Consider the following 24,795-nt stretch of genomic DNA (forward strand, 5'->3'; position numbering starts at 1 on the left):
ATTCTTTGGTTTTTTTAAAACTTAGGAACAGGATAAAGAGCTCCCTTGGCTTTTTACCACTCTGCCTGCACGCAGTCCCTGCATGAGGCCCAGAAGCAGTGTGTTTGCTCAGCCTGGTGCTGTACCCTAGCAGTACTGGAGAGCTCTCCTCAGAGGAGCAAAGAGGAAGTACGTGCCAAACTGTTCAAAGCGTTCTAACGAAACTGTTTTCTTTTGGTACCGAGAACAAAAACTGCTTAGCTGGCAAGAGTCATCCTGCCCCCCCCCGACCGAGGGCTGACCTCCCCCGGCCGCCCGCCTGTCAGCTCCCCTGCACCGGCGGCGGTGTCGCCGGTGGGACGGGTTGAGTCCGGGCCTCACGGTCCCTCAGATGAGCACACGCCTCGCCTCGGGCACAGCTACGGACACGGCCCCGCCAGCCTCACAGCCGGCAGCGCCCGCCGCCGCTTCCCGCCATTTCCTGGGAGTCGCCACGGTGGGCGGGGCCCCCGCTACGGGCTGGAGCGAGCGAAGGCCACGTGATGCCTCCCGTCGGAGGCGGGCTGCGGGGGGGGGGGGGGGGGGGGGAGCTGGGCGCGTCACGTGACGCGGGCGGCGGCGCGCGGTCACGTGAGCGGGCGGGTGAGGCGGGAGCGAGCGCGTCGGGCGGGGCGGGGCGGCGGGCGCGCGTGCGCGGGCAGAGAGCGGGCTGGTGCGGGCCGGGCCGGGCGGCCGCTCCCTCGCTGGCAGTGCTCGCTAAGATGGCGGACTTCCTGCCGTCGCGCTCCGTGCTGTCGGGCTGCTTCCCCGGCTGCCTGCTCACCAGCGGTGAGGCCGAGCAGCAGCGCAAGTCCAAGGAGATCGACAAGTGCCTCAACCGCGAGAAGACGTACGTGAAGCGCCTCGTCAAGATCCTGCTGCTGGGCGCGGGCGAGAGCGGCAAGTCCACCTTCCTCAAGCAGATGCGGATCATCCACGGGCAGGACTGGGACCGGGCGGCCCGCGAGGAGTTCCGCGCCACCATCTACAGCAACGTGATCAAGGGTGGGTGAGCGGCGGCGGCGGGGCCGGCCCGCCCTGCCAGGCACCGGGCCGGCGGCCTGCGGGGGGAGGGCGGGGGGGCGGCGGCCTGCGGGCGGGAGCGGAGGGAGGGGGGTCCCCCGGGCCGGGGGGAGCCGCGGGGCCGCTGCCGCCCGGTCGGCGCTCTGGCTTGGGGCGCCTCACCCTTCCTCCCGCCGAGGGCGAGCGGCCGGGCCCGCCGCATGTCAGCGCCGCCGGCCCTGCCCCGCCGCGGGCGCTGCCCGGGGGCCCCGCCGTGGCTCCTCCCGGCGGAGCAGCGCGTTCGGTCCGTGAGGTCCCGGCTTGGCCAGGTCCCGGTGGCGCGATCGCGGCCATGGATGGGGGACAGATGCACCTGAAGGGGCGTGAGGGGGAGCCGTGTCCGGCGGCGGGGGCAGCGCCTCCGCAGTTGGCCCCGGTGCGGGGAGCGCGGCCGTGGCGCTGCGGCCGGGGCTGACACATCCACGGACGGAGCCCCCCTCACGGGTGCGCTGCCAGAACCGCCGCGCACGGGTAGGAGCGGCTCTGGATTTCACTGCTGTCACCCTCGCTTATTTCGCTCTCTGATCTAAATCGCTCGTCGCGTTTTGGGTTCGGGCTGTGCGATAGCTGCGCGGTCTCCGTGAGCGTCTGGGAGCAACGAAGGTTGTCAGGCCTCGGCCCTGCGCTTGACCGGAGCTGAGCTCCAGTGACTCCGAGGGAGGATGGTTATACAAAGCTGTTTACAAATCAAGCCCGGAAAAACTATAAATAGCAAGGCAGTAGAAATCATGAGCGTGTATGTTGACCAGGTTATAGTTTATTAATAAAGTAAGGTACTTCCTGCTCTGTGAAAATACACCGTAGGAGCTGCAGATCTCTTTTGGAGGCAGCTTTCCTGCAGTCATCGCTTTTGACAGTTTGAAAAATTATGGAAAGAGAGTGAAGCTTGAAAAAATACTTTGGCATTGAACAAATATGTTATTATAGAGTTGTTCGTTACTACATCTTAATGTTCTTATACCTCTCCCCATGTCTTTACGGTGGCTTATTCTTTCTGGAATTTTCTTTTTCTTCTTCATCAGTAAAATCAGTACTAGAATTAATTTCCCTTGTTAGTATGAGCAGAATAATTTTTGATTTATTCCTTTATAAGGGAGGTTTAAAATACTCTGTTTCTCCTAGAGAATATTTACCAAAACAACAAAAAAAGTGCAGGGACATCTTTAGGTGATGCAACTCCTTCTGCACTTCAGCAGTGAAACCATATTTTCTAAAAAGTGCTGTGATTTTAGTAAATACTGTCTTTGTATCTCTGAAAATGTTAAAGACAGTAGTAACTAGATGCCAAGTTTGTAAGAATACAAAAAGTAGGGAACCTTAAAATAAGCTGTCTGATGGTTTAACATACTTTGAAATAAGCTTTTAAACATACTTCGTTTGTCTTGTGTTCGTGCCAGGTAAAAGTTTCCTTGGTAGCACGGACTAGGGATTTAGTAATTAAAAATAGCACTTTTTCAGGAGTTTAACTTGTAGGATGGATATTATATTGTTGATCACGGCCGTGGTTTTCAGATGGCAAATACCTTGTGTTTTGATATTACCTGAAAACATAGCGCTTTGAATGAGTCTTTCAGAAACTGATTTCCTACTGGGTGGATAGTCCTGTTGAGCTTTGACTGTACAGAGTAAGTGCATTGTTTGAATCTTCGCAGATTTGTAGGCTAGTGAAATAGTAGATGCTGAGAAGCTCTAATTGCAGTGCTCTTTCATGTTGTTAAAGGTGTGAGAGTCCTCGTAGATGCCAGAGAGAAACTTCATATCCCTTGGGGAGATCCTGCTAACCAGAGTAATGGAGATACGATGATGGCTTTTGATACTCGGTCAGTCATGGTGGTGCAAGGCATGGTGGAGACGGCAGTTTTTTTACAGTACCTTCCAGCCATAAGAGCTCTATGGGCGGATAGCGGTATCCAGCATGCATACGACAGGCGCAGAGAATTCCAGCTGGTAAGATTTGTGTTTCAGTGTTTTTAATTGAGTACGTATGATTCTCGTTCCTGTGTTGCTTTTCTGTAAGACACTGATCCTTACAGACCTTAAGCATTTTTGAATGGCAGACTGTTGCACTGTGGTATTACAAACAGATGCATTTATCTCTTCCCCGCCCCCTTTTTTTTAAAAAAAACCCAAGAATAATAAAGAGCTTTTGACATAATTGTCCTCATTTCATATGTGAGAAAGCTGAGGTACAGAGGGCTTTTATGTTTTCTGACAAAGCTAGAAACTGCATAGTATTTTTACCATATGGTTATTTCCACCCTTTGTTAACTAGTGTATCAACTTAAAACAAAAACAAAACAAAATGATTTGCAGTAAAGGAAGACTTTATAGTAACGTGATTTTTAAGAAAAGATGTGCATGGGTTAATGAGAAGAATTTAAAAACCACTCCCTTCTCTATTCCAATTTGAGCAATTTAGCAAACATTCCCCTTGTATACTTCCTGTTTAATTTTGAATGTCTATGTTAATACTCATGTAATGAGATTTTTGTTATATCGGAGTTCTCAGCTGGAGATGGAGTATACCGTTTAATAGTGAGGCTGAGATGGAGTATACAGTTCAATAGTGGGGTTGGAAAAGAAAAAGTAACATGTCTTGATTCTTCAGCTGGAGCTTTACTTTCTGTGACAGCTGAAGTCCCTTTGCTCCATTTCCATGCAAGTGCTGCAAAAGGAAACAAAGAATTTAAGTTAAATTTGGTGGTTATTGGCTCATAGGCCTGTGTAGTAAATGCCACTGGCATAGGGTTTTGTGGGGGTTAGTGGTTGAGAACCTTAAAATAGATTAAATCTGTACTTGTAGGTGTCTTAAACCTAAGTGGCTTTGTGCTTTTATGTCTTAAAAATAACCTTTGTGTTAGTGTGAATCTGAACAATAGCTGATGATGTCTCCTGTTGAGCTATTATGAATGTTGTGTAATCACACTCTGACTTAAATAGGTTGTGTAAATGCACTATAAATATGTATTGCGCTGATCACAGAAAGTCTTCTAGAGATTGCAGAATGGGCAGGTGCTCCGGTAGCCTATCACCTGCCCAGCCTAGTTCTGAGCTATGTAAATAAGTTTCTAGTGAGACCTGTTGCTCCTTGCGTTTTTCCTTCAAAGTGATAGTAAAAGGGTAATTGCTCTACTGTAGTCAAGATCCTTTTCTGGTGCATATGTCACTTCTAGTGACGTAATTGCTGTGCTGAAGTAATCTGTTTGAAAATCCGTTAAATAAAATTGTTTTGTCTTTATTTAAGCATGTTTAGTGACTTCAGGCTAAGTAGTGAAGGAAAAGGGAGCTATTACTATTCTGTCGTCGTCTTGAGTCTCTGAGAATTAGGTTCTTTCCATAACTGAAGCATGTACGGAGTTTCACTTTGAGTAGGATTTGAAGAATGTGCTCTGAATCTGTCAGGGAAAAAAACCCAACTGTTGCTTTCTTTTGGAAATCCCTAAATCTGTATGATGTTCTCTGCAAAAATATATATGGATCGTGTTGTGTTTTAGCCAGAACTCGAGAATATTTTTTTTAAGGGCTCTTAATAGTTGAGTACTGTTCTAATACTAATTTTTGAAAGTAAGGTAACTGCTTCATTTATACTTTACATTGCTTTATTTCCTAAATCCTTTCAAAATCTCAGCCTGACATATTTATGCCAAGTTATAAACATGAGGAAGAAAAAAAGCAAAGCTGAATGATGTCATTGTATTGCATGCAAGCAGTGTGATCAGTGCTGGCCAAGTGTGAAGTCTCAGTTTTATCCCAGTAAGCTTCAAGCGTAAGTTATGACAGAGCTGCATGTGGGTGGCAGGATGGTGGAAAACTCCTGAAAGCGGTATGTATTTTTGCCGTACCTGCTGACAGGCTTTGGAGAAGAGTGTTCAGAGAGTTTAGATATGTGCTATAATATGGAAAGAAGACACAGATGGTTAAGGAGGGAGTGACAGGCATACCCGAGTCAGGAGGCAGAGCAGGGGGAAGTTGGAAGAGACACAGACGTTTCAGTTGTATCGAGTACGGACTCTTGAAGTAAGGATTCAAGACTGAAAATTTTAGCGTTGTAAAATGGGGAATGAGAGAAAAATACTGTTCTGCTTCCAGTTCAACTGCTTATGGCACAAAAATGTAATGAAAGGAAAGAGACCAGCAATCATTAGATGAGTAGGAGAGAGGGAAAAGTGGCATTAAAAAAATGTGTAAAATGCTGGGACTGAGCGTGGTAGAAGAGTATTATTTGACTCTATATCCTCTTGACTTCAGAGTGTTGAGTGAGTTTAACTTTTTTCACTGGAAGGAGTTTGACACTGCACTGAAAAACATGGTTCATATTAAGAGCCCGCAGGCAGGAATGCTGGAAAAGTATTGTTTATCATGGGAATAGGACACTTTGGGGCAAAGGTAGAAGTGAGCAAATGAAGAACAGAGCAGTGATGGATAAGGAGTGAAAAATGTCAAAATGTACATAGAAGTTCTGGAGGAAAGGAAGCAAGAGTGTAATTGTAGAAGTCATGTGTAGCTTGGACAGATAGGAAGTACAGAGAAAGAGGATTTAAGATTAAAATTTCTGCACATATATGGTTAACACTTAAAGATGTATGTACTTTTGTGATGTAGATCATCGAGCTGTTCTTGCTTTTTTCGTTTTCCTCCATCATCTTTCACTTACAATGCCAGAGATGATGCTGGGAGCCTGAAGAAATGTTGTGGTCTTTTTATAGCAGCATGAGAGGGGGAAAAACAGAACTAGGTTGTATTTTAATGGAATTAGGAATCAGCATTTCCATGCCTAGTTTATTGGAGTGTCCTTCCTCATTTTGTTAACTGGAGTGGTCATGGGGATAGTCTATATGATTTATTTTCCTTGGTATAAAAATAGGGGCCTTCTGGCCACTAACAGCAGTATTATGAAAATTCATTAGGTCACGCTTGTATAGTGCTTTAAAACTGGAAAGAGCTAATTACAGCTTAGTACAATACATGCCACTTCAATACTTCTCAGGTGGTTAATATTATAATCCCTCAAATTTTATTACAAACCGAAGTAATTTGGCTGATAGTTCCACTAACACGGTTAACTAAAGACTATTTTGGTGCTCTAGCTTAGTCCCTGTAACTTACACTGAAGATTCCGCTTATCCTCAAGCTTTCTCTCCATCTACCGCACTTACTTTTCTCGTGGCCTCTAGTCAGATGGCTAACGTAGATTAATTACAGAGTTAGTCTGAATCAGTCTTAATGGTTTCTGACATCTGATTAACATTTCAGGTTTCTCATTGCAAGTTGATTTCCAGTAAAAATCTCCTGAAATGACTTGGATAAACGTAGCCATTATCTTAACTCTGCAACATGCAAAGCAATTTAACTAGACATTTCCTAGCCTTTCTGTTTCTACTCATGAGCTATTCAGCTGTGTGGTTGTAAAGGTTTGCTGTTCTCATTGAGATCTGCTTTGAGGCACTGGCAGCTGAGGAGCGTCTAGTGCTGTGCTGCTGCATATCTAATAACACCGCGAAAAGCACTTCTGAGTAAGGGTACCGTTGTGCGCTGCCTCTCACTTTGTGCGTTTGCCATGGACTTGCATTTCGTGAATTTGCTGCGAGAGTTGTTAACAGAGAAGCATTTTGAAGTAGTCTGCAGGAGTCTTTAATTCTCTGAGAATGGAAAATTGGGATGAGAGCCCAGTTGCTCAGACACATGATAAGCTTTGAATGTGTTAAAGGTTTGTTCTTGTTAAAGTTAACTTTTGGGTGGATTTGGATGTTTGCTACCAGCAGTTGTTGATCTTCAGGTAGATACTTGTCCTACTTGCAAATTACGCTGAATGTTGGTTTTATGCCATGAACCTGCAATGCACAGGGACAGTGATAACACTTTATTCTGTCCACATTTGCATAGAACTGCAGATGATGCAGTAAGGAAGATAGGATGATGCATTTACATCTGGATCATGTTTACTTCTGTGACATGTCTGCAAGTGCTAGATCAGATTATAGAAGACAGGAAAAGGCGTGTTCAGCTTGAAGTTACACTGCTAGTTTTGCTGCAGCTTCTTTGCAACATTTTTCTGTTGCAGGGTTGTATTTTTAAAAAGCGTTGTTCAGTTTACTGGAATATTGTATTTTAGCCTATTCTGGTTGGAATTTTCTGGGTTCTGTCTCTGAATACTGCTGGGGCTGTTGTACACATGAGAACATTAAATTAGTTCTACTGGAAATACTGAGTCCTCATATGGCCACTGCAAAGTATTAGCAAAACTTACCATTCTTTCAGGTGCCTAGGTGACACGTCCTTGCAATGTGCTTGATCATAGAGTAGCGATCCTGTGGAGGTCAGCTCTGTTTGAAGCCACTGTTGGTCACTGTTGAGGTCTTCCTCTTTCTCAAGTGTGGGTGCCCATCTTATGAAACAATAGTGCGGTCAGTCCCGTAGCGTCTCTCTGAAGTCACAAGCACAGAACCTGTAAAAAAGTATCTTACCCATCATGCTTTAAAAGCATCTGCACCATATTTGCAAGATTAAATTTCAGAAGCCTTTCAATAGCTTGTGCCCTCTGTAATGTGTTGATACTCCTGCCGGTATTCATCTTCTGCAGCCTGCTCACACCCCTAAGCTGGAGGATAGTGATGTCTTCCCCTCTTCCTTTCCCAGATCTCCTCTTGGTTCTGGGGTTGGGTGTTCAGTTGTCCCACTCTGTTTCTGCTTGAAGTGTGTAGGTGGTGCTTCTATTAGGACATGCTTGAGTGCATAAACTGTTGGTAGAAAGTTTCTCAGACTGATAGAAAATCTTTTTCATTACAGACACCAGATCCAGTCACCCAATGTTTCTGTAAACACATGCATTGACTGTTTGGGCACTTAATCGTGTAATTCAGTGTTACTTTATTTAAATATGATGTTGTAATTACACTGAATATTGCTTAGATTTCTGTGGGGAAAACAAAAAGCTGCTGCTTTGTATGTGTTGAAATAGGAACTGTTTTTCCCAGTCAATAGGTTTGCCAAAGATCAAATCACAGGATAGCATGTGTACAGTGAGCATGATTCCTTAAAGCCCTTGGATAAGTTAGAGCTACTTGCCATCTTTCATCTATTATGTGAAAAGGATTTATCAAAGATTATTGCTATAACTATGGAAAGAACAGTGCTTTGCAAATTTATATTTAAAAATGAGTCCTTCAAATCCTGAGAAAAGACTCGGAATTCTTGAAGGTTTGCTGTTTTTCCTGCCCAATGACAAGATAATGCTGGCTTTGGGTTCGTATTAATAAGGCTCTGTATAGGGATTAACACTGGAGTCAAATATTAAGGAGGCTTGAGTTCCTTTATTCTTGGTTTGTTGCCAGAAACCCTTCAATGTGTATACTAGTGCTCAGGTAATGGGAATCGACCATAATATTTTAATCGAGCTGAAAGGTCTTCATGTGAACTGTTATACTACATTTATCATAAAGTGCCATTTTTTAAATTGTTTTCCAAATTGGGACTTGGAGTCACTGTGCCTTAGAAGACTGTTTCTGGGACTGCCTTCTTCCCTTTCCACCACTCTTCCTTTCCTGCCTGCTGACTGTTCTTGTTAGCAGTAAAGTATTGAAGTGTTTGGAGAGGAATGGTCTTGTATTGCCAATTGATGTTGTAGTGCAAGCTAATCTAGTTCTTCTGTAGAACATCTTTGCTATAATTTTTTCTGAGTGTTACTGATTTTCTTTTTTTAAAACTTTTTTTATTTTTTGTCACTATGATTTTTAAGCATGGATGTGGCTCTGGACTGAGAGGTCTTCCAGTGGGAGCTATCTTCACCTGGACATGTTACCCCAGCACACAAGCTAAATGGAAGCATACTATCTTCCAACCAAGATTGCTAGTTTAGAGTCCTGTGTGCTACAGTTAGCTTGTACAAGTGTATCTTTTCTGTGTGGTTTCAGTGCAGCCTCTGAGGATGGAATTTTTAATTCTGACTCAATCCAGATACCTGTTTATGGGGAACCACTGCTTTTAAAATGTGGACTTTCACAATACAGTGTGGGGGCAGAGCCATGTGTTCTTATACATACTTCGTCTTTTACAAGCTATGTCGTGTTGATAATCATATGCCTTAATTTTCTGAACCTTCTGTTGTGGAAGACTAGAAGGTGACGTACTTTTTGCAAAAATTTGGATTTCTATAACTGAGCCTTGATTAAATAATGGTAAAATATGTAAGTGCCCTTCTGAATATGCTGTGCACACCAACAACCTCTAACGACTTCAGAGGAAGAGACTTTCTCAGCCTTTCACACATCTCAAATGTGTGAACCTGTTCTCAGCAGATTCTTTTGAATTTGCGCAAATGTGTTAGATGCGCTTTTGCTGCTTCTGCTGCTTCCAGTGTAACATGAGACCTTGGTACAGACGTTCATTCAGAGCCGATTCCTTGCTGGCTACTAATGTGCAAGATACTACATGTTGGTACCTGTAGAACTGTCTCATTACATTACTTCACAGAATTTAAATGTAGCAATGGCTATGCCATTCTCTGTCCGTTTGGAAATGACTTACTAAATATAAGCCCGATCTACACTACAAAGTTGCAATATTCATAGCTGTCAGCAAGTCTCCATGCTGGCAAAACATGTGGTATGAATGCAGCTGTGATCTTCCATCTATATAGCTGAAATTAATTTTGCACCTGAGGCAAAGAATATAGAGTGATCTTTTTCATATGTAAATATGGGATCCTTTAGGATTAAGATGCTGTGCCAGGGGCTGTGTTGATTTGTGCTGCTGTTCCCTAAGTTGAGCTTACTGTAACAAGACTTCAGCCTTAGAGGCTAGTTAGGTCTGCTCTCACTGAGCACATACTACACTCGGGTTGTATTTGGATGACTGTTCTGGCTGTCTTTATTGACCTAAACTTCAGTTAATGATAAATGCTATTTATAAGTTCTGAGTTCATGCTGTACCTCATATGCAGAACTAGCAAAGTGGTAGGAAACTTTAGCTTGTGGTAGCTGAGGAAGTTGCTTAAGAAAATGTGAGAACGTAAGTGCAGCTGACCTTACTATGCACGAAAAGCAACAGAATAACTGTACTAGTTTTCACGTGGAAGGCAAGATACCATACCAGTGTTGTGCCTGCTGGTGCTTAGTGGTTTTTTTGTAAGTATCTACATTTATTGCAATGTAGTTGAGAAGTTCAGAAGGTGTAGAGCCGTGTTACTGATGGTGCTAATGGAGTCTAGCTGATGCCAAGTGGTGTCTTGTATTGCTGTGGAAGATGAAGCCTTTTTTCATATCTTAAAGATTATTAAATGGGTCATAGAACACAATATTAGTTAACTCTGTAGCCTCAAATGATAAATATATTTAATCCAAGTAAAAATCTTGGAATAATCCCAAAGACTCACCGTTATACTCTACAACCCTTATACTCTACAAACAAAGTAGTTTGATGAGTCAGATTTAAATTATTAATAAAATTCTTTAAGACTATATCAGCAGCTAAAGATGGTCCTAAATTATTTCCAGTATCTTCTTCACTAGCATGTCTGCATTAACAAGAAACATCAGGTAACAGAGCTGGAAAAGTTGAGGACTTCTAAATACAGAAAATACCCCCAGTTCTTTATCATCACAATAATGGGCAACTTCAACTATGTCAGAGAATAATTTTTTTTGGACTCTTAACAGGCAGTGAGCTGCCTTTTACAACGCTTAATTCACTGTACCATGTTGCACAGTTCTTAAAAATGCTTAAATGTTTTTCCAGTGCTTCATAGTCTCCTCAGTTAAAATAAGTGGATTATAATGTAATGTTCCTCTTCAGTGACATAAACAAGGAACTGGAAAGACCCCAAATTCTTTTTATGGATAAGAGGTACAGGAATGCATAATCATACATGAGTTTCTGTATCTTTTTCCTTTGTTCAGTGATGTCGGAGACATAATTTTAAGCAAACCAATGGGAGTATCAGCAGACCACCTGCAAGTGCTTCTCACTGGGCACATGATGGTATTTGATCAGCCACTGGTGACCAAATAAAGAGGACACAGAATTTCCAGGGGAGGAAACACAGTGGGCTGACACCCATCTGTAATTCAAAATATCTACACAGAGTAGCATGTAAAAAAAACTTGGTGCAGGGTCATCTACTAAAATTCCACATGTGGGTGATATTGGGACCTTTCACTGTTTTCACTAGCAAACAGTTACATAGTTGCTTTAGTAATTTATTTCTAGTTTTTCTGGTTTTAGTTGATTTCTAGTATGACATTCTACAAGCGATGTGAAATGTTTGCAACCTCTTGGATATTGCTGCTATTTAGGAGTCTTGTGTACCTTACTTTGAGTGCCTTAGACACAGGTTTTAATGTTTCTAAAAATATTAACATTTATCTAATGGTACATGCAGGTCTTTCACAAGACCTGGTAAATTATCACTCAGTCTTTTTCAGATAGCTTGTAACAGGATCTTACATATTAGTATGTCATCCTTTGCAAACAGAAATACCCGAACTTAATTGAAATGGATTCTGCTAATTGAGGCAGAGGAAGGAACTAAGAAGCATTTGGTCATGAGCGTTTCTCATGAGGCTGAAACAGGCACCAAATGTACTCTAAGATTGAATCCCAGGGATACTTCAGTACATGCACTGGTGTCTAGTGTAGGGTTCTGCTTTTGAAGTGTAGTGATTCAGTTTACAGTGTATGCAATAATGGGCTTTTCAAGCATCTTAAAGTTCAATCTGGCCACTTTTAGTGCCGATATGTTTTCCACATGCCAAATATTTGTCATGTTTTTGGGAGCCTTTGCCAGTCTTGTACAACTTGGAAGCAAGTAAAGCTCTAAATGATGGATGGCAGATTTGCAGACCCACTACTGCTTCAGTGTTAGATTAAATGCAGTTTGAGTAGCAAACACATGAAGTCATGGAGCCAGTGGGTCAGTGCACTGAACGAAGAGCAAATGTTTACAGTCTGGTTCCAGTCTGTTTTGTGTGCAAAACATCTGAAGTTTATATAGATGCTTCCCAGAGTGTAAATAGTAATTGGGAGGTGGCTGTTTCATCTTGGTCAGAGCATGTTTTCATATGACTTCTAGGTCTGCGTGTGTGCCGTGACTTGGAAGATTTGTTTCATCAGTGAAATTTGAAAATCTTTTGCAAAGTATCGGTGTCTTTCCTAAGGTAAACTTTCTGGAAGAGGAATTTAGATTGTAAATACTTACTAAAGGAGAGAGTAAAAAGATCTTTAAAGAAAGAAAGTGCACCTGATCTTGTGGACAGCATATCCTAATTTGTTTTCATGGTTTAATTTCTGTTCAGTTTCTGACAAACAGAAGCATCTTTATTAGAAGCTCTGGCTCTGCATGTGTTGTGCCCCATATGCTGTTTATTGCATTTCTTAACCTGGCTTTGATGTCTAGAAGGGGCTGCAGTAGACTTGACTTTGCTTCCTATTTGGAAGCATTGGTGATCCTAAGGAAAATCGCGTGCCAGGAAGAATGCTATGTATTCCTTGCATTTTTAATTCTGGGAAAGAGTCTCAGCAGACTTTTGGGTTTTGCTCTTGATTTGTGCAAATGGAGTATCACTTCATACAACTCGAAGCTATGCAGTTTCTTAAAATTCTGAGCTGTTTATAGAATAGGGCACATCCTGGTTTCAAAGTAGTCTTTCAGAATTGGTTAGAAATACAATAACGGAGTGCCTTGTGTGGAAGAAATTGTAGTTCTGTAGGCTTACGTAGTTCTGTAGTTAATGGAATGCTGTTTCATGCCTAAAAGCTGTAGTGAATTTTCATATTTTTAAGCAAACTTTGTTGAACAAATTGCTCTATGGTATACTAGTGCATGGATTAAGTTCTTAGCTTGATCAAGTCTTCATTTGGTTAATTAGAATAGCATGTTATATCTGAAACTATAGAAAGGCTCTGCTGATTGGAGAAAATCTGAATCTGACCTAAGTGAATGAGGCACTATGAAAGTAAGTGCAAAACTGAATTCAGTCCGAGAAGGAGAAACAGCTGGTACTGGAGCCTTAATTGGAGTATTTCGCTTGCAGCTGTCTGGGTATGGCAGCTGGAGCGATGCTCCTGGGTACCCGGCAGCTTGCAGATGCAGCTGGGTAGTTGTAGTGCGAGAGCTCACGTTGGCGTGCTCTGTCTCCCTCCATTTGTTATGCACATTTTGAGAATTGTGGATTAATTGGATTACGTGGCAAATAGGGGATAATAGATTAAGGGGTTACTATTGGGTTAAAACCCTTCTTAAACCTCTTCACCTTTCTTTGTTAATGCCATTATGCAACATAAAAATGTCAGTCATGAAATAAACTTGGTGTGGCTCCTCCCTTTCTTGGTGTGTTTGTAGCTTTGTGCTATTGAGCACTCTCCACCCAATGTGATCCTGCTGTTCTGAATACAAATTCTGCTCTCCTAGCAAAAGGTTTTGCAAAAGTTCACTTCTATGAGTCAGGACTTCAACCTTTCCTTTTTTTAGGGCAGATACTCAGTTTGTGTGACCCAACACGTCAGGTTTCACTTCTACGCCACGTGATGCTGTCCTGATTGCTTTGAAATAAGTCAAATACAACTTAAGCTACAAACAGGAAGCGCTGAAAAGAGGAAATAGGTTAGTGCTCTGAGGTGGGATGAGCTGTGATGCCTTTGTGACGTGTATTGGTAGAGAACAGGATTATTTTGTACTTCTGTACCAGCAGATGTGGCCTGCATCTGAAACTCTTCGGTCTTACCAAGAAGCGGCAATTAATCCCAATGTACTTAAACTTTACTTATGAAAATGGGCAGATCAGATTTGAAAGATTATTCAAAGGGTTGAGCTGGAGAGAAAGAAGCTGGGAGATCCAGAAATGTCTGATCCTGACATACGCTATCTGTGCTTTAGCCCTTTGAAGTCTGGTCTGCTCATGGTTCCGCTGGCAGCAGTGCCATTTTAAAGCAGTTCGCCCTTCCTTCTTAGGGAGGGGGGGATTAGTTTAACACGGGAGCAGTTGGCTGCTGTGCACATGGCTGCAATAATGCTCATGTGGGCATAAATGGGGACTGCTTTGTTTGGCGGGAGTGCCAGTTTATGCTGGTTTTACCATAACTTTGGCCATAATTGACACTTAGAAAAAGGAAACATGCTTCTCTGCAGGAAATGTGTTTTGTGTTAGTACACTTAAATATTTTGACCCAGACTTGCAGTTTGGTAAGTAAATATACTGTTGCTTACCTCAACACTTTCCACTTAATACCTTTGGCACCCTTATTAAAAATTAGTTATTGTATATGTTTATTGTGAACTCTCAAAACACTGCTAATAAAATTGCTGCTTAAAGAGAGAGCCCTGTATCTAGTGTTAGAGCATAGGAGTGGCAATTTGAAAACAAATTGTTTCCCTTTGCCTTAGGAGATACAAAGCAAGTTGCTGAATTGTTGCTATAAAATAGGGAAAGTGTCTGGTTTTTCAATTTAGTTCCTTGAATAAACAAGTTATAGGTATGAATGTGTAGAAGTTTTGTCCTATTCTGTTGACTGGGATGTGTTTGAAAGAGGAATCCTCAATAGAAAGCTCTGGGAAGAATGACTGGCGAGACAAGTTAATTTGTAGAAACCTGAAAGCTGTGACGGGGGAACCAAGATTATTTTATTTACCTCTAAGACTGAGGCCAGTTAAAGAAACCAAACCCATTCAAGGTCTCAACATAAGGTGTTTCAACTTCTGTGGGCTAACAATCAAGAAAATTGTGGATTTGAGTACAGTAATATAATTAGGGCTAGGTGCATTCATGGCATAAATGTATCATCTGGATCATCTGCCTCTTTTGTGGGGTGTTAATGTCATCCCTCATTTGGGTGGAGGGGGAGGACGTTGTAGTGCTCTGATACCTCTCCCACTAGGAAATCTGCAATGGTTTGACTGAAACACTTCCTTAATTATTTCTGTGCTTGTTACTAAAATTTCAGAAGACATCTGGTGAAACTTCAGTAGTAGCACTATTGATTTGCAGTCAGTTGTCTTTTGAATCAGCTTGGGTTAGGGTGTGAAGGAAATGAAAGAGATTCGTTTCTCTGGATTCTTTGCCAAAATCTTCAAATACAGATTTATCTGCATTGTCTCTAATAGAAAAAAACCTATACATAATGAAGTATGTGCTGTAAGAATTACTGAGGTGTTGTAAGATGCAGAATTTTAAGGCTCTGCTTATTCCTTCATCATCTTTCTTTCTTCAAGCTGTTTTTCCCCATGTTGTGGATGGTTTGGTTAGCATGTCAATTTCAGTATGTACATGCCAGCCTAAAAACATTATAGTTACCCCTTCTTGTGCTAAACTAGGCTTTTAAATAGCTTTTTTTGTTTGTTTCTTTTTAATTAAATAAAATAGGAAGTCTTGGTTTCTTTTTTCCCAGATACTCAAGTAAGGTCAGGAAGAGAAAATGTTTGGTGGTTCCTATAATTCTAGAGTTACTACGTTATATCTCTTATTTTCTTTAAATATCTGATTTATTCTTTCAGATACTTAATAAGTCTTGTCAGTTCAGTATGTTCCATTGAAACTGCAGCCAAACATAGATGGTTTGATAAATTGTATGTTTCTTTCTTTAAACCTTGTGATGACTAAATCTTTATTTGATGCTTTTTTTTTATTAGTATTAAGTGATTGCTATTGGAAAAAATGCAGTCTGTGTTCCCCTAGAACAGCTAAAAAGCCATTTGGCTATGCTAAGGTTTCAACAAATCATATTTAGATTGCTGACATTGTTATCATGGAAACCAAATAAATTGGTGCCACTTCCTGGGTTTAAAAGATGTGTTCATCTGTTGTGTATTTCATGTAGGGGGTTTTCTGTTGTTTTTTCTTGTCCTCCCCAAAAATATTTTTGTGGTTACTTTGCTTTAGGCACTAACTAGCAACATTTTAGACAGTAATCTTTCTTGTTGCCATGTTTTGTTTATAAAAGATAACTGATCTGGTTTACTTCAGAAGGCCACACGAGCAGCTGCAATATGCTATTCTTATAGGTAAATGACCAATATGTGCTGTTATCCTGTCTTTGTAGAAGAAGTGCATTATATAAAACTTGAGATATTTCATTGTGTGGGCATGAGCAAGACTAGTTAAAATAAATGTGATGTTGTAAGGGAAGCTGCTGTTGTAACCAAGTACCTTGATAAGAATATGATTTGGTTGTGTTTTCTTGTAAATCATTTGTATGTTCATGATGAAATGACTTGGCTTGGCTTTCTTCAGTAAGGATCACAAGTCTTCAGGAGGCACGCAAGCTGCTTTGAATCAAACCTTTCTGAAAATGGAATACTTGACAGTTATGAATAAAGTTATTTAACAGTCAACTTCCTGTGGTTTACATGCATTTCTGAATCAGGAGGAGGCTGAAGGGCTGCAGCTGAGATGTGTATAGGGAGTCCTGTACAAGCAAGCAATGTAATTGCTTAAATCTGGTATTCTGATAAGATTTATTTTAATACTGTATTAAAAGAGTAAAAGCATAGTCACCTAACACTGGAAGATCTTTGAAGCTACTGTATAGGCCGTTCATTCTGTTGTATTGGGGTGTGTTCAAAAAGTTTGCTTTGTTGCAGTATGTCAGCATGCATATGAGAGATGCGCTCAAGCTTGCACTTGACTTTGTCACTTCTCTTGGCATCTTTGGGCCTACTCATTAAGTAGAAGGAAGCGGGCAGTGAACGAGTAAAGCCCAGTGGTGTGGTTCCTGCAGTGTAACAGGTCATTGGTAGCCTTCAACCACACTGCAGTTCAGAACTGCTCAACTGTAAAAATTACTTTACAGGAATCATCTGCATTTAAAAAAACCCCAACAAATCCACCATTTGAATTTCCATCGTATGTGCACACAGAACATGGGTGTGAAGACAACGGGAATGTAATGGAGAAGTATAGAGTTTTTTAATGGGGGTAGATCCTGCAGTTCTCAGTGTCCTAGTGATTTTGTCCTTGGTGTGGCTCTTCTGTGGCATGACGGCAGCAGATTGGCTGCTGCAACAGCTGCATGGCAGGGGCTGGACGCAGTGAGCCACACTGGAGATCGTGGGGCAGAGTGGGGAAACCCAGTTTCTTTTTTCTAGTCATCGGGTAAACCAGAGAGTTTACAGTTTGTCTAAAGGGAAATTTTAGAATGCGACAACTGTCTGTTGAATACAGCTGTTTAAATATAGCTGCTGTCATTGATTTACAGAGTGAGATCTAGTTCTGTATCTAATATCAAGAAAAAAAGTAGCCTAACATAGAAACTGTCTTTGGAACTGTTGTTGTACAAGGTTGTGAACAGGTAGTTTTCTCACTCAGTTATAACGGTTGCTGGCATTAAAGTTTTCCTTTGTTTGGTAGGTTTTTTCAGTGGGTTTATCTTCATTATTGCATAAAATACACAGGTTCACCCCTTTAGAAAAGGATCAGAAGTCTTGCTTCGTTGCATTGTAATGCTGCCTTTTTGAAACTCATTTAAAATGGGACAAAACACTTCAGTTCTACAGTAGTGCATTCTGATAAAAATCTGTTGTGGTAGTTTGCTGTTCGAGAGTGTCTGTAGTTAGCAGAACTTAGCCTGCTAATATGAAGATGTGCAGGTCAGATAGAAAATTAGTGGGCTTGAAGCTGTTGTAAATTCCTGATGCCATGCAAATTTATAAAAGCCAATGACAGAACAACTTTTAGCCTTAAATACAGAGTTGAGTCAGGTTGACAGCATTTCTTGGTATGTTGTATTAGTTGTTTGAATAGCTCTTCGTAAGGGAAAAAGCCAGTGAGTGAGCCAAAGATGTGGAGGAGGGAAACTGCTATGTCACTGCTTTAGGAACTGTATTATGCTTATAATTGATTGCTTTTATAGTTTAATCTCTTAAGTTTCAGAATGGCCACCTTGATACTTGTCTACTATTGGCTTTGGTACATGACAGCCTACAAAACTAAGCAGTCTTCTCTGTGAGCTTTCTGGCCGTTACTTTACTGTTGGATGTATGGCTCTAGAGCATTGCTGTTGTTGCAAGCCGATGTATTTTTGCATTTGTGTTTTCAGGAAATCCCTTCTTTTGGGAAGCTGCTTCTGGGGTTTTTTTCTGACCTTTACAGGCTGTGACCGACTTGTCTGCTCCGACTGCTCAATCCATTGTAATAGCAGTAAGCCCCGGGACTTAAAGGAGAGGTAGTAACTCATGCATTCCAGTACTGCGGAGTTAATGCTGCTTTAGGGAGTAGCCATTGCCATAAGTTGTATAAAAAAAGAGCTGTCTAAGATTAAAATATATATATGCATACGCACACATACACGCGCACACTTACAGCGGCTGAGGCCCAGGCATTCTAAAATAATTACCTCCACTTAATGAGCCTGAAAGCTGGCTGTGATTTGTATGTAGTCCTGTGGGGGATGGACGGAGGGTTGCCAGCTCCTGCTAGGACCTAAAAAAGAAATCAAGTCTGACCTTAAATTTTATTTTGTCTTAATATTCAGCTACAAACAGTGGTCTTAGTACTGGGGAGGCCTGAATTTGATCCTGTTACTCCTGCTTGGGAAGCCTGATGGATTTGTGCATCAAGGTTGTGTATCTTTATTATAGGAATGCGCTTCCCTGCACACTTCCCTTACAGGATTGAGGCTAGAATGGATTTCTGAAGTGCTGAAAAAACACACAGGTGTAAAATACAGCCACCATCCTTGCAAGCAGCTGCTGGTGTGTGCTGCCAGGCTTTAAAAATGGTTAGTGTTACTGCTGCAGTTTGTCACCCTAGAGAAAATCACTAGCGTTAAGCCAAATACAAGGTAAAAAAATAAGGTGGTAGAATTGTGTTGGACATTCCCTGCAGGTGTGTCGAGCACAAGACATGTTTCAACCAGAGTCCCAGTCTTGCCTAATGACAAGTTGATGTTCAAATTGCACACTTGAAGGTGTGGTATCTACTTGTGTTATGTAACTTTTTTTGGTACCTGGAAAACTTGCAAAGGTACCTGGCTTATGTGTTTCCCAGAACCCTTTTTGGACTGTTACTTATCCTACACTACTTAACTGCTGCTTAGATGACGAACTTAACAGTTGAGGTTTGATATTTTTCCTAGCTGAGTTTGCAGAGTTCAGATTCAAGTAGGGGTGCGGAGGGAAGTCATCATCAGGGTGTCATTCTTGTTCTGATTCACTTGTCTGGCTTAGATGTAGTCACCCCAGCCTTGGATGCTTCTTGAATTTCTCATCAAGAAAATTCAGTTAGAATTCTTGCTCTTCCATCCACAGAGTGAAAACACAGATGGTTTCTTTTCTGTATTTACTATAAAGTAAATAAGCTACAGCTTGGTAATCAAGAGTGTTCAACAGGAAGCATGTTTCTGCTTCTGTGGTGATGCTGAGAATCCTGAAAAGGTACTACTTCCCTTTGCAGTGAATTCAATTAGTACATTACCTATTGCAAGTGAACTCGGGTTCAGCAGCAGCCTTGCAAGAGTTCTTCCTTGATCACAGCACCCTAACGGAGTTCTAGAAAGCTGACTGTAGTTCAGTCTTTAGTTCTGCATTACTGGAGGGGTTAAAAACTGCAGTTACTGTTTGCAAGGACAGCGATGGCTTGAACCAAGAAGATAACCTGTATAGTAGATGTGATACCATACAGTATGGCAGCACAGAGCTCTGTTTGTTACTCCTGGAGTAAGGAGTTCTTGTCCAGCTTGGTTCTCTGATAGGAAACTTCAGTGAAATGCTTCATCTGTTATGGCTTCTTACCCTGTAGTCTGCTAGTCATTTGCCGTGTTCGGGAGAAGTACCTGTGTGAATGGGATTGTGTGGCAATGCAGTTAAATTAATTTGCCTCCAGTGATTAATCCCTGTACCTGTACGCCTCTATGTGCAGACTCTACAAAGGGTTAGAAGAATCTGTCTTTTCATAATGAAGGCATCGTTGTTTCGTTGGTACTCCCTGTGGATAACACTGTAGAATTTATTAAGCAATTCTAAACTTGGAGACAATTTAACTATTACAAATGTGCCTGCCCATGCTTTTACGCTTAAATGTTAACTGGCCTAAGAATAAAATGTCAGTTGTGTTCTTTGGATAGCTGCTTTAAAAAAAGGGTAGCGATTAAAGCTTAAAAGACTTAAATCTAGATTTTGGTAAATTAACTGGACTTCAAAATGTAAACTATTGGGATCAAGTATGCTGCTTATTTAAAATAACTGTTTGCTTTGTTTTTAGGGGGAATCTGTAAAGTATTTCTTGGACAACTTGGATAAACTTGGAGAACAAGTAAGTGTGGTGGGGTGGGTTTTTTTTCAGTCTTGAGTTCTAAGTAGTCTTTGTGATCTCCGAGTTTTAAACAGATGAAATGTAATCAGTTTCTACTCAGATAACTTTAGTTAACTTTGACTGTCCCATTACCTCAGCATTTCATCACTGACTGTCAGTAACACAGGGCAATGCAAGGGGCAAGAGATTTTCTGGAAATAAAAGTTCTGTAGAATTTGAACAAAAAACAAGTCACAAAAGCTTGTTCAGTTCAGAAGACTGTTAAAGTACTTCTACACTAATTGATACCCAAAGATGACTGCATTTGTTTTTACATGTCCACTTAGGAACACTTAAGTTAAATCAGTGCACAGGTAAGTGGTACCTTTCTGTAGTATCTACCTTTAAAGTAAATAAACTTGGTACAGAATAAAATCTGTTTCCTCTGGGGGAAAATCTGAAACTTATGTAGAGTAGTTTTTGATAGAAATGTTGGTTATTGCTTGAGTAATGAAGTTGTATGCTGATATTCAGGAGTCGTGTTTTGCAGAAATGGCATGTGGAAAAACTGCCTTGAAAATGGGATGCTAACTTGAACTCCATGGGGAGGCAGTTTCTCCACAGCAATTTCCAGCTGATGGCTAACAAATGGTGAAGGAATCCAAACCACTTCAATTGAATTCTGTTACATCATGCTTAATTTCATATTTTTTTTTAACAGATAAAAATTAGATTTTAAGCCAGACTTGTTCTGCTTTGAACTGTCATTTTTCTAACTAGAGCACTGGTGATCATTTTGCAGAACACATACGCTTCCCAGATACCTTGCTTGAGAACTCCAGTGCTTGCTCTCTGAAATGTTGGTTTGGTCTTGAGTTATAAGGCAGTACAAGAACTACACTCACTTTAATGAACTGCTAAACTTCCTGCTAATGGTGGATTTCTCATGGTCTTTGAATCCAGTGCCACTTCAGTTTCAAAGGTTGTTTGTTTTGTTTCCACCCCCGCCCATTTGAGTGAAGATTTTTGCAGCCTCATTTCAGAGTTCTTTATTTAGAAACCTTGGTCCATTCTTTGATTAAAGCATGAAGCTTGAAGTCACTAGGTTGTTTTTTGGGTTTGTTTTTTTTATATATTTTTATGTACACAGGCACTTACTGTAGGTCTGATGTTGCTGTGGGAATGCTGAGATCTGAATTGCAGCTTTTCCAGTTTAAAGTTAGACCAAATGGTTTTTGAGATACAGAGGGGCTGGACTCTTCAAGACCTGCTGTCATATAAAATGGTCTTTGTGGAAAAAGTGCTAGCTAAGTTTTGTTACTGAGTGAAAGATTTGATAGGTGGTTCTGTTTTTTTCTTACCTGTATACAAGATTTGTGTAATGATTATTTCCCCAAACAATATTAATATAAGTATTTTACTGGTTTTATCTGTTATCTGATAAAACTGAGCTGGCCTGCAACTAAATTGCTTATAAACAGGTAGACCTGCAATTCATCTGCCTCTTGCCAAAAGGGAGCTGGTGATAACAGCATGTAGGGGAAAGAACTTAATGTTCAGATTTAATCAGATCAGCAAAATAGGAGTAGCTGGCTGGCATATACACATAGGATCTGCTGGATTCCTTGCAACTGTTTGTTGTTATTTCAACTGCCAATGTAGACTGTCTGTGTTCAAAATATCTCATAGAGAGACATTGCTTCCCATGTTGTGATTGGAACTTATTCATGCCTTAAATTCTTATTTTAATTAGCCAAACAGTGATGTGATAGCCAAAAGAGCTACCTGATAACCAAAATAAGTCATTTAGAAGAAAACAGACTGTAGTGAATTTGAGGAAGGAGATAATTCAGGAAGAAAGCACATGACATGAGTCAATATAAATATGTATCCTTGGGAAGAGCTGCACAGAAAATAAAATAACAACAAACTTAGCTCCTCCCCTCCCCCCCCCCCAAAAAAAAAAAAAAAAAAGAAAAAAAAAGCAACCAATCAAACAAACAACAAAACCCACCAACAGCAACCAAAACTGGAAGATGGTGAAAAAGAAAAAGTGGTCAACATGGAAGATTGGGCAAAGTGTAGAAAAGGAGTGTGCTTGGGGGTGCCTGCAGAAAAAGTACCAATTGATAATGATGAAACGTGGAAAGGATGTCAAAAATAATACTCAGTGCCATCCAAGGAAAGTATTTGCCTAATGCTGCTGTCTTCAGATACGGAGAATTTGGGTCAACAATGAGAAAAGGGCTAGTTCGGAATTGCTACATTGGCAAGCTGCTAGTATCCCAAGGATCTGGGCATGAGGGAGAAAACATAATCATCCTTCCAAAAGACAACTAAAAGACTGGGAGTTTTCTTAGGAGTTGCTGTATTTCATTTTCTGTAGCCAGATGATGGCTGTATACCAAACACTTGACTTCCAGTGTGCTCATTTGCAGGCTTTTGCATCAGGGTAGCCATTATCTCGTATAAAACATGGTAGATCTTCTGTGCATGTAGAGCTTGAAAGCACTTGAAAGAATTTTGTTTGTGGTTGCAAGTGTGGAAGGAATTTTAAATGAGTAATAATACTTGAGAGGGAATTTGTCAGGAATTCTAGGGATAAGCTCCTTGTTCTTGAAAGCTTTACTGAATAAACATTACAGGCCAACTCCCAGAAGAGTTTGCTTCGTGCCTTTGTTTCAATATTGAAGGTATATAGGGCTTTGCCTATTATATTAACTGATTTTATTTATTTACTTACTTTAATAATTTCAATCACTCCTGAGCTTTCCTAAGACTTTCTGATTTTGTCTGAGAACTTCAGACTAACTTCCTGAGTAATAACAAAAGACTATATGTTCCTGCTTGAAAAATGGAGTTAAGTGTTGAACCTGTGACATTCTCTTGCCAAAATGTTGTCAGTCAGCTTTATTCAAAATCCCTTCACATGTGCCCAGTGACATTCGATACAGTTACTGCCCTGTTCCTCTGATTGTTCCTCCTCTCTTAACAAATCTTGGTAGAAGAGACCCAAGATAAATTTAATAAATAAAGAGAAAAATCTTAATATCCTTTAAAGATGCTGCTTTTAATCAGACAAGGTAATACTAATAGTGGTAGTACTATAGCAAAATGTGCAGGGTGGGGAGCCAGTGCTTCAGAGAGCTGCTTTGTAATTCATGCCACGATAGAAATCAGTGCCTTAGTCATGGGCAGCCTGAATAAAGAAGCCTGGGAGTTCAAACAAACATATCTCTCTAGCTAGTTTCACTTTTGAGCTTGCATCATAAAGCAAAGTGATACTTGAGTTTTTTGAACATTATACTCGCTTCATTATGTTTTAAAATTGCTTTCTTAAAGGCTGTGGATCAGACTTGCCCAGCTGCCTTAAACTTGGAGTACTAGTATTCAAATAGCCATGTAGTTGTGTGTTTGTTCCCCCCGGCCAGCTTACTGGTTGAATCAGGCTTTCTGGACCATGATCTTAAGCATCTTTATAAAAGCTCCAAGTCTGGTAGATCACTCACTAAAAGGAGACTAAAATTCTAATTCTGAAACCCAAATCACTCTCTCTGAAGTTGTGAGAAATGCTGGAAAAATGTAAGGAAGAGTTTCCATAACGAGTGAACAACAAAGCTCTAAACTTCAGTGTCAGCCAGCTGTCTGTTACAGATGCACATTTTAAATAGCAGAAAGACTTGGACCATATGCTAAAGTGTAATTTTAAGAATGAAGAAATCCCCAACATGAGTCTTGGATTTCATGCTGTCGAAAGCTGGCTAATAAAAATTATTCTTCTTGTTAGCATCTGCGTCTGTTGATGACTGTTCATTTAACAGTCAAAAAAATAGTAAAAACCCACTTATTCTGCCTATTTAATACTAGGGGAAAGGTGGGCTGGAGAACTTAGGGATACAGCTGTCTTGAGGGTCCTCCTAGACTGAACTGCTGGGAAGAGGCTGCTGTCCTCAGCTGCCTGTTTCTTCTCCTATTCTACTAATTGTACAGTGTGTTTTGGACAAAATCTGGCTGTGAGCTCACAGGTGTGGCACGCAGCTAATAGAAGTCACTTTTTGGACTGATAAAGCTGGATGCTGAAGATCCATGGCACGAACACAGCAAGCTGCTTAGGTTCTGCATTTCTGGCACGATTCATTGCCTCAAAAATTACTTTGTGGAGCAGCTCTTCTTTGTCGAAGCAGTTGTGCAGTATGCACCAGACCATGGGAGGAAGGAGTACCCACAGTTAGAATGGGATACTGCCATGGTCACTGATTTGAGAAACCTGTTTTAGACCCCATTTGCTGCACTGCAATGTTGGCAGCCAGCGTGTTGCCCAGCTTTGTGGGAAGAGGGTGAATGAAGCATAAAGTAATCCAGAGTGACAGAAACCGGCATGAGGAATTGATGGTACACCTCTCAGATTGTTTGTGGATCCTTGCCATGTGGCAAATGGAAAGCTTCAGTTCTTGGGGGTACATGTTTTGATTTAATATTGGGTGTGTTTCCTGCTTTGGAC

General features: G+C 41.1%; 1 protein-coding gene across 1 annotated transcript in view; it reads left to right on the forward strand.

Moving 5' to 3' along the window:
• Nucleotides 1–669: 669 nt before the first annotated feature.
• The window catches only part of GNA13 (G protein subunit alpha 13), a 29,369-nt gene continuing 5,243 nt past the window's right edge, over nucleotides 670–24,795 (forward strand). The window contains exons 1-3 of the mRNA XM_040582033.1: nucleotides 670–1,023; nucleotides 2,801–3,027; nucleotides 20,265–20,315. Coding sequence (XP_040437967.1) covers nucleotides 741–1,023; nucleotides 2,801–3,027; nucleotides 20,265–20,315 — 561 coding nt within the window. The 5' untranslated portion in view covers nucleotides 670–740. The remainder of the gene's footprint in view (nucleotides 1,024–2,800; nucleotides 3,028–20,264; nucleotides 20,316–24,795) is intronic.

This window comes from Falco naumanni, chromosome 1 (assembly GCF_017639655.2).
Source record: "Falco naumanni isolate bFalNau1 chromosome 1, bFalNau1.pat, whole genome shotgun sequence".
In the NCBI taxonomy this organism is placed as follows: Eukaryota; Metazoa; Chordata; class Aves; order Falconiformes; family Falconidae; genus Falco; species Falco naumanni.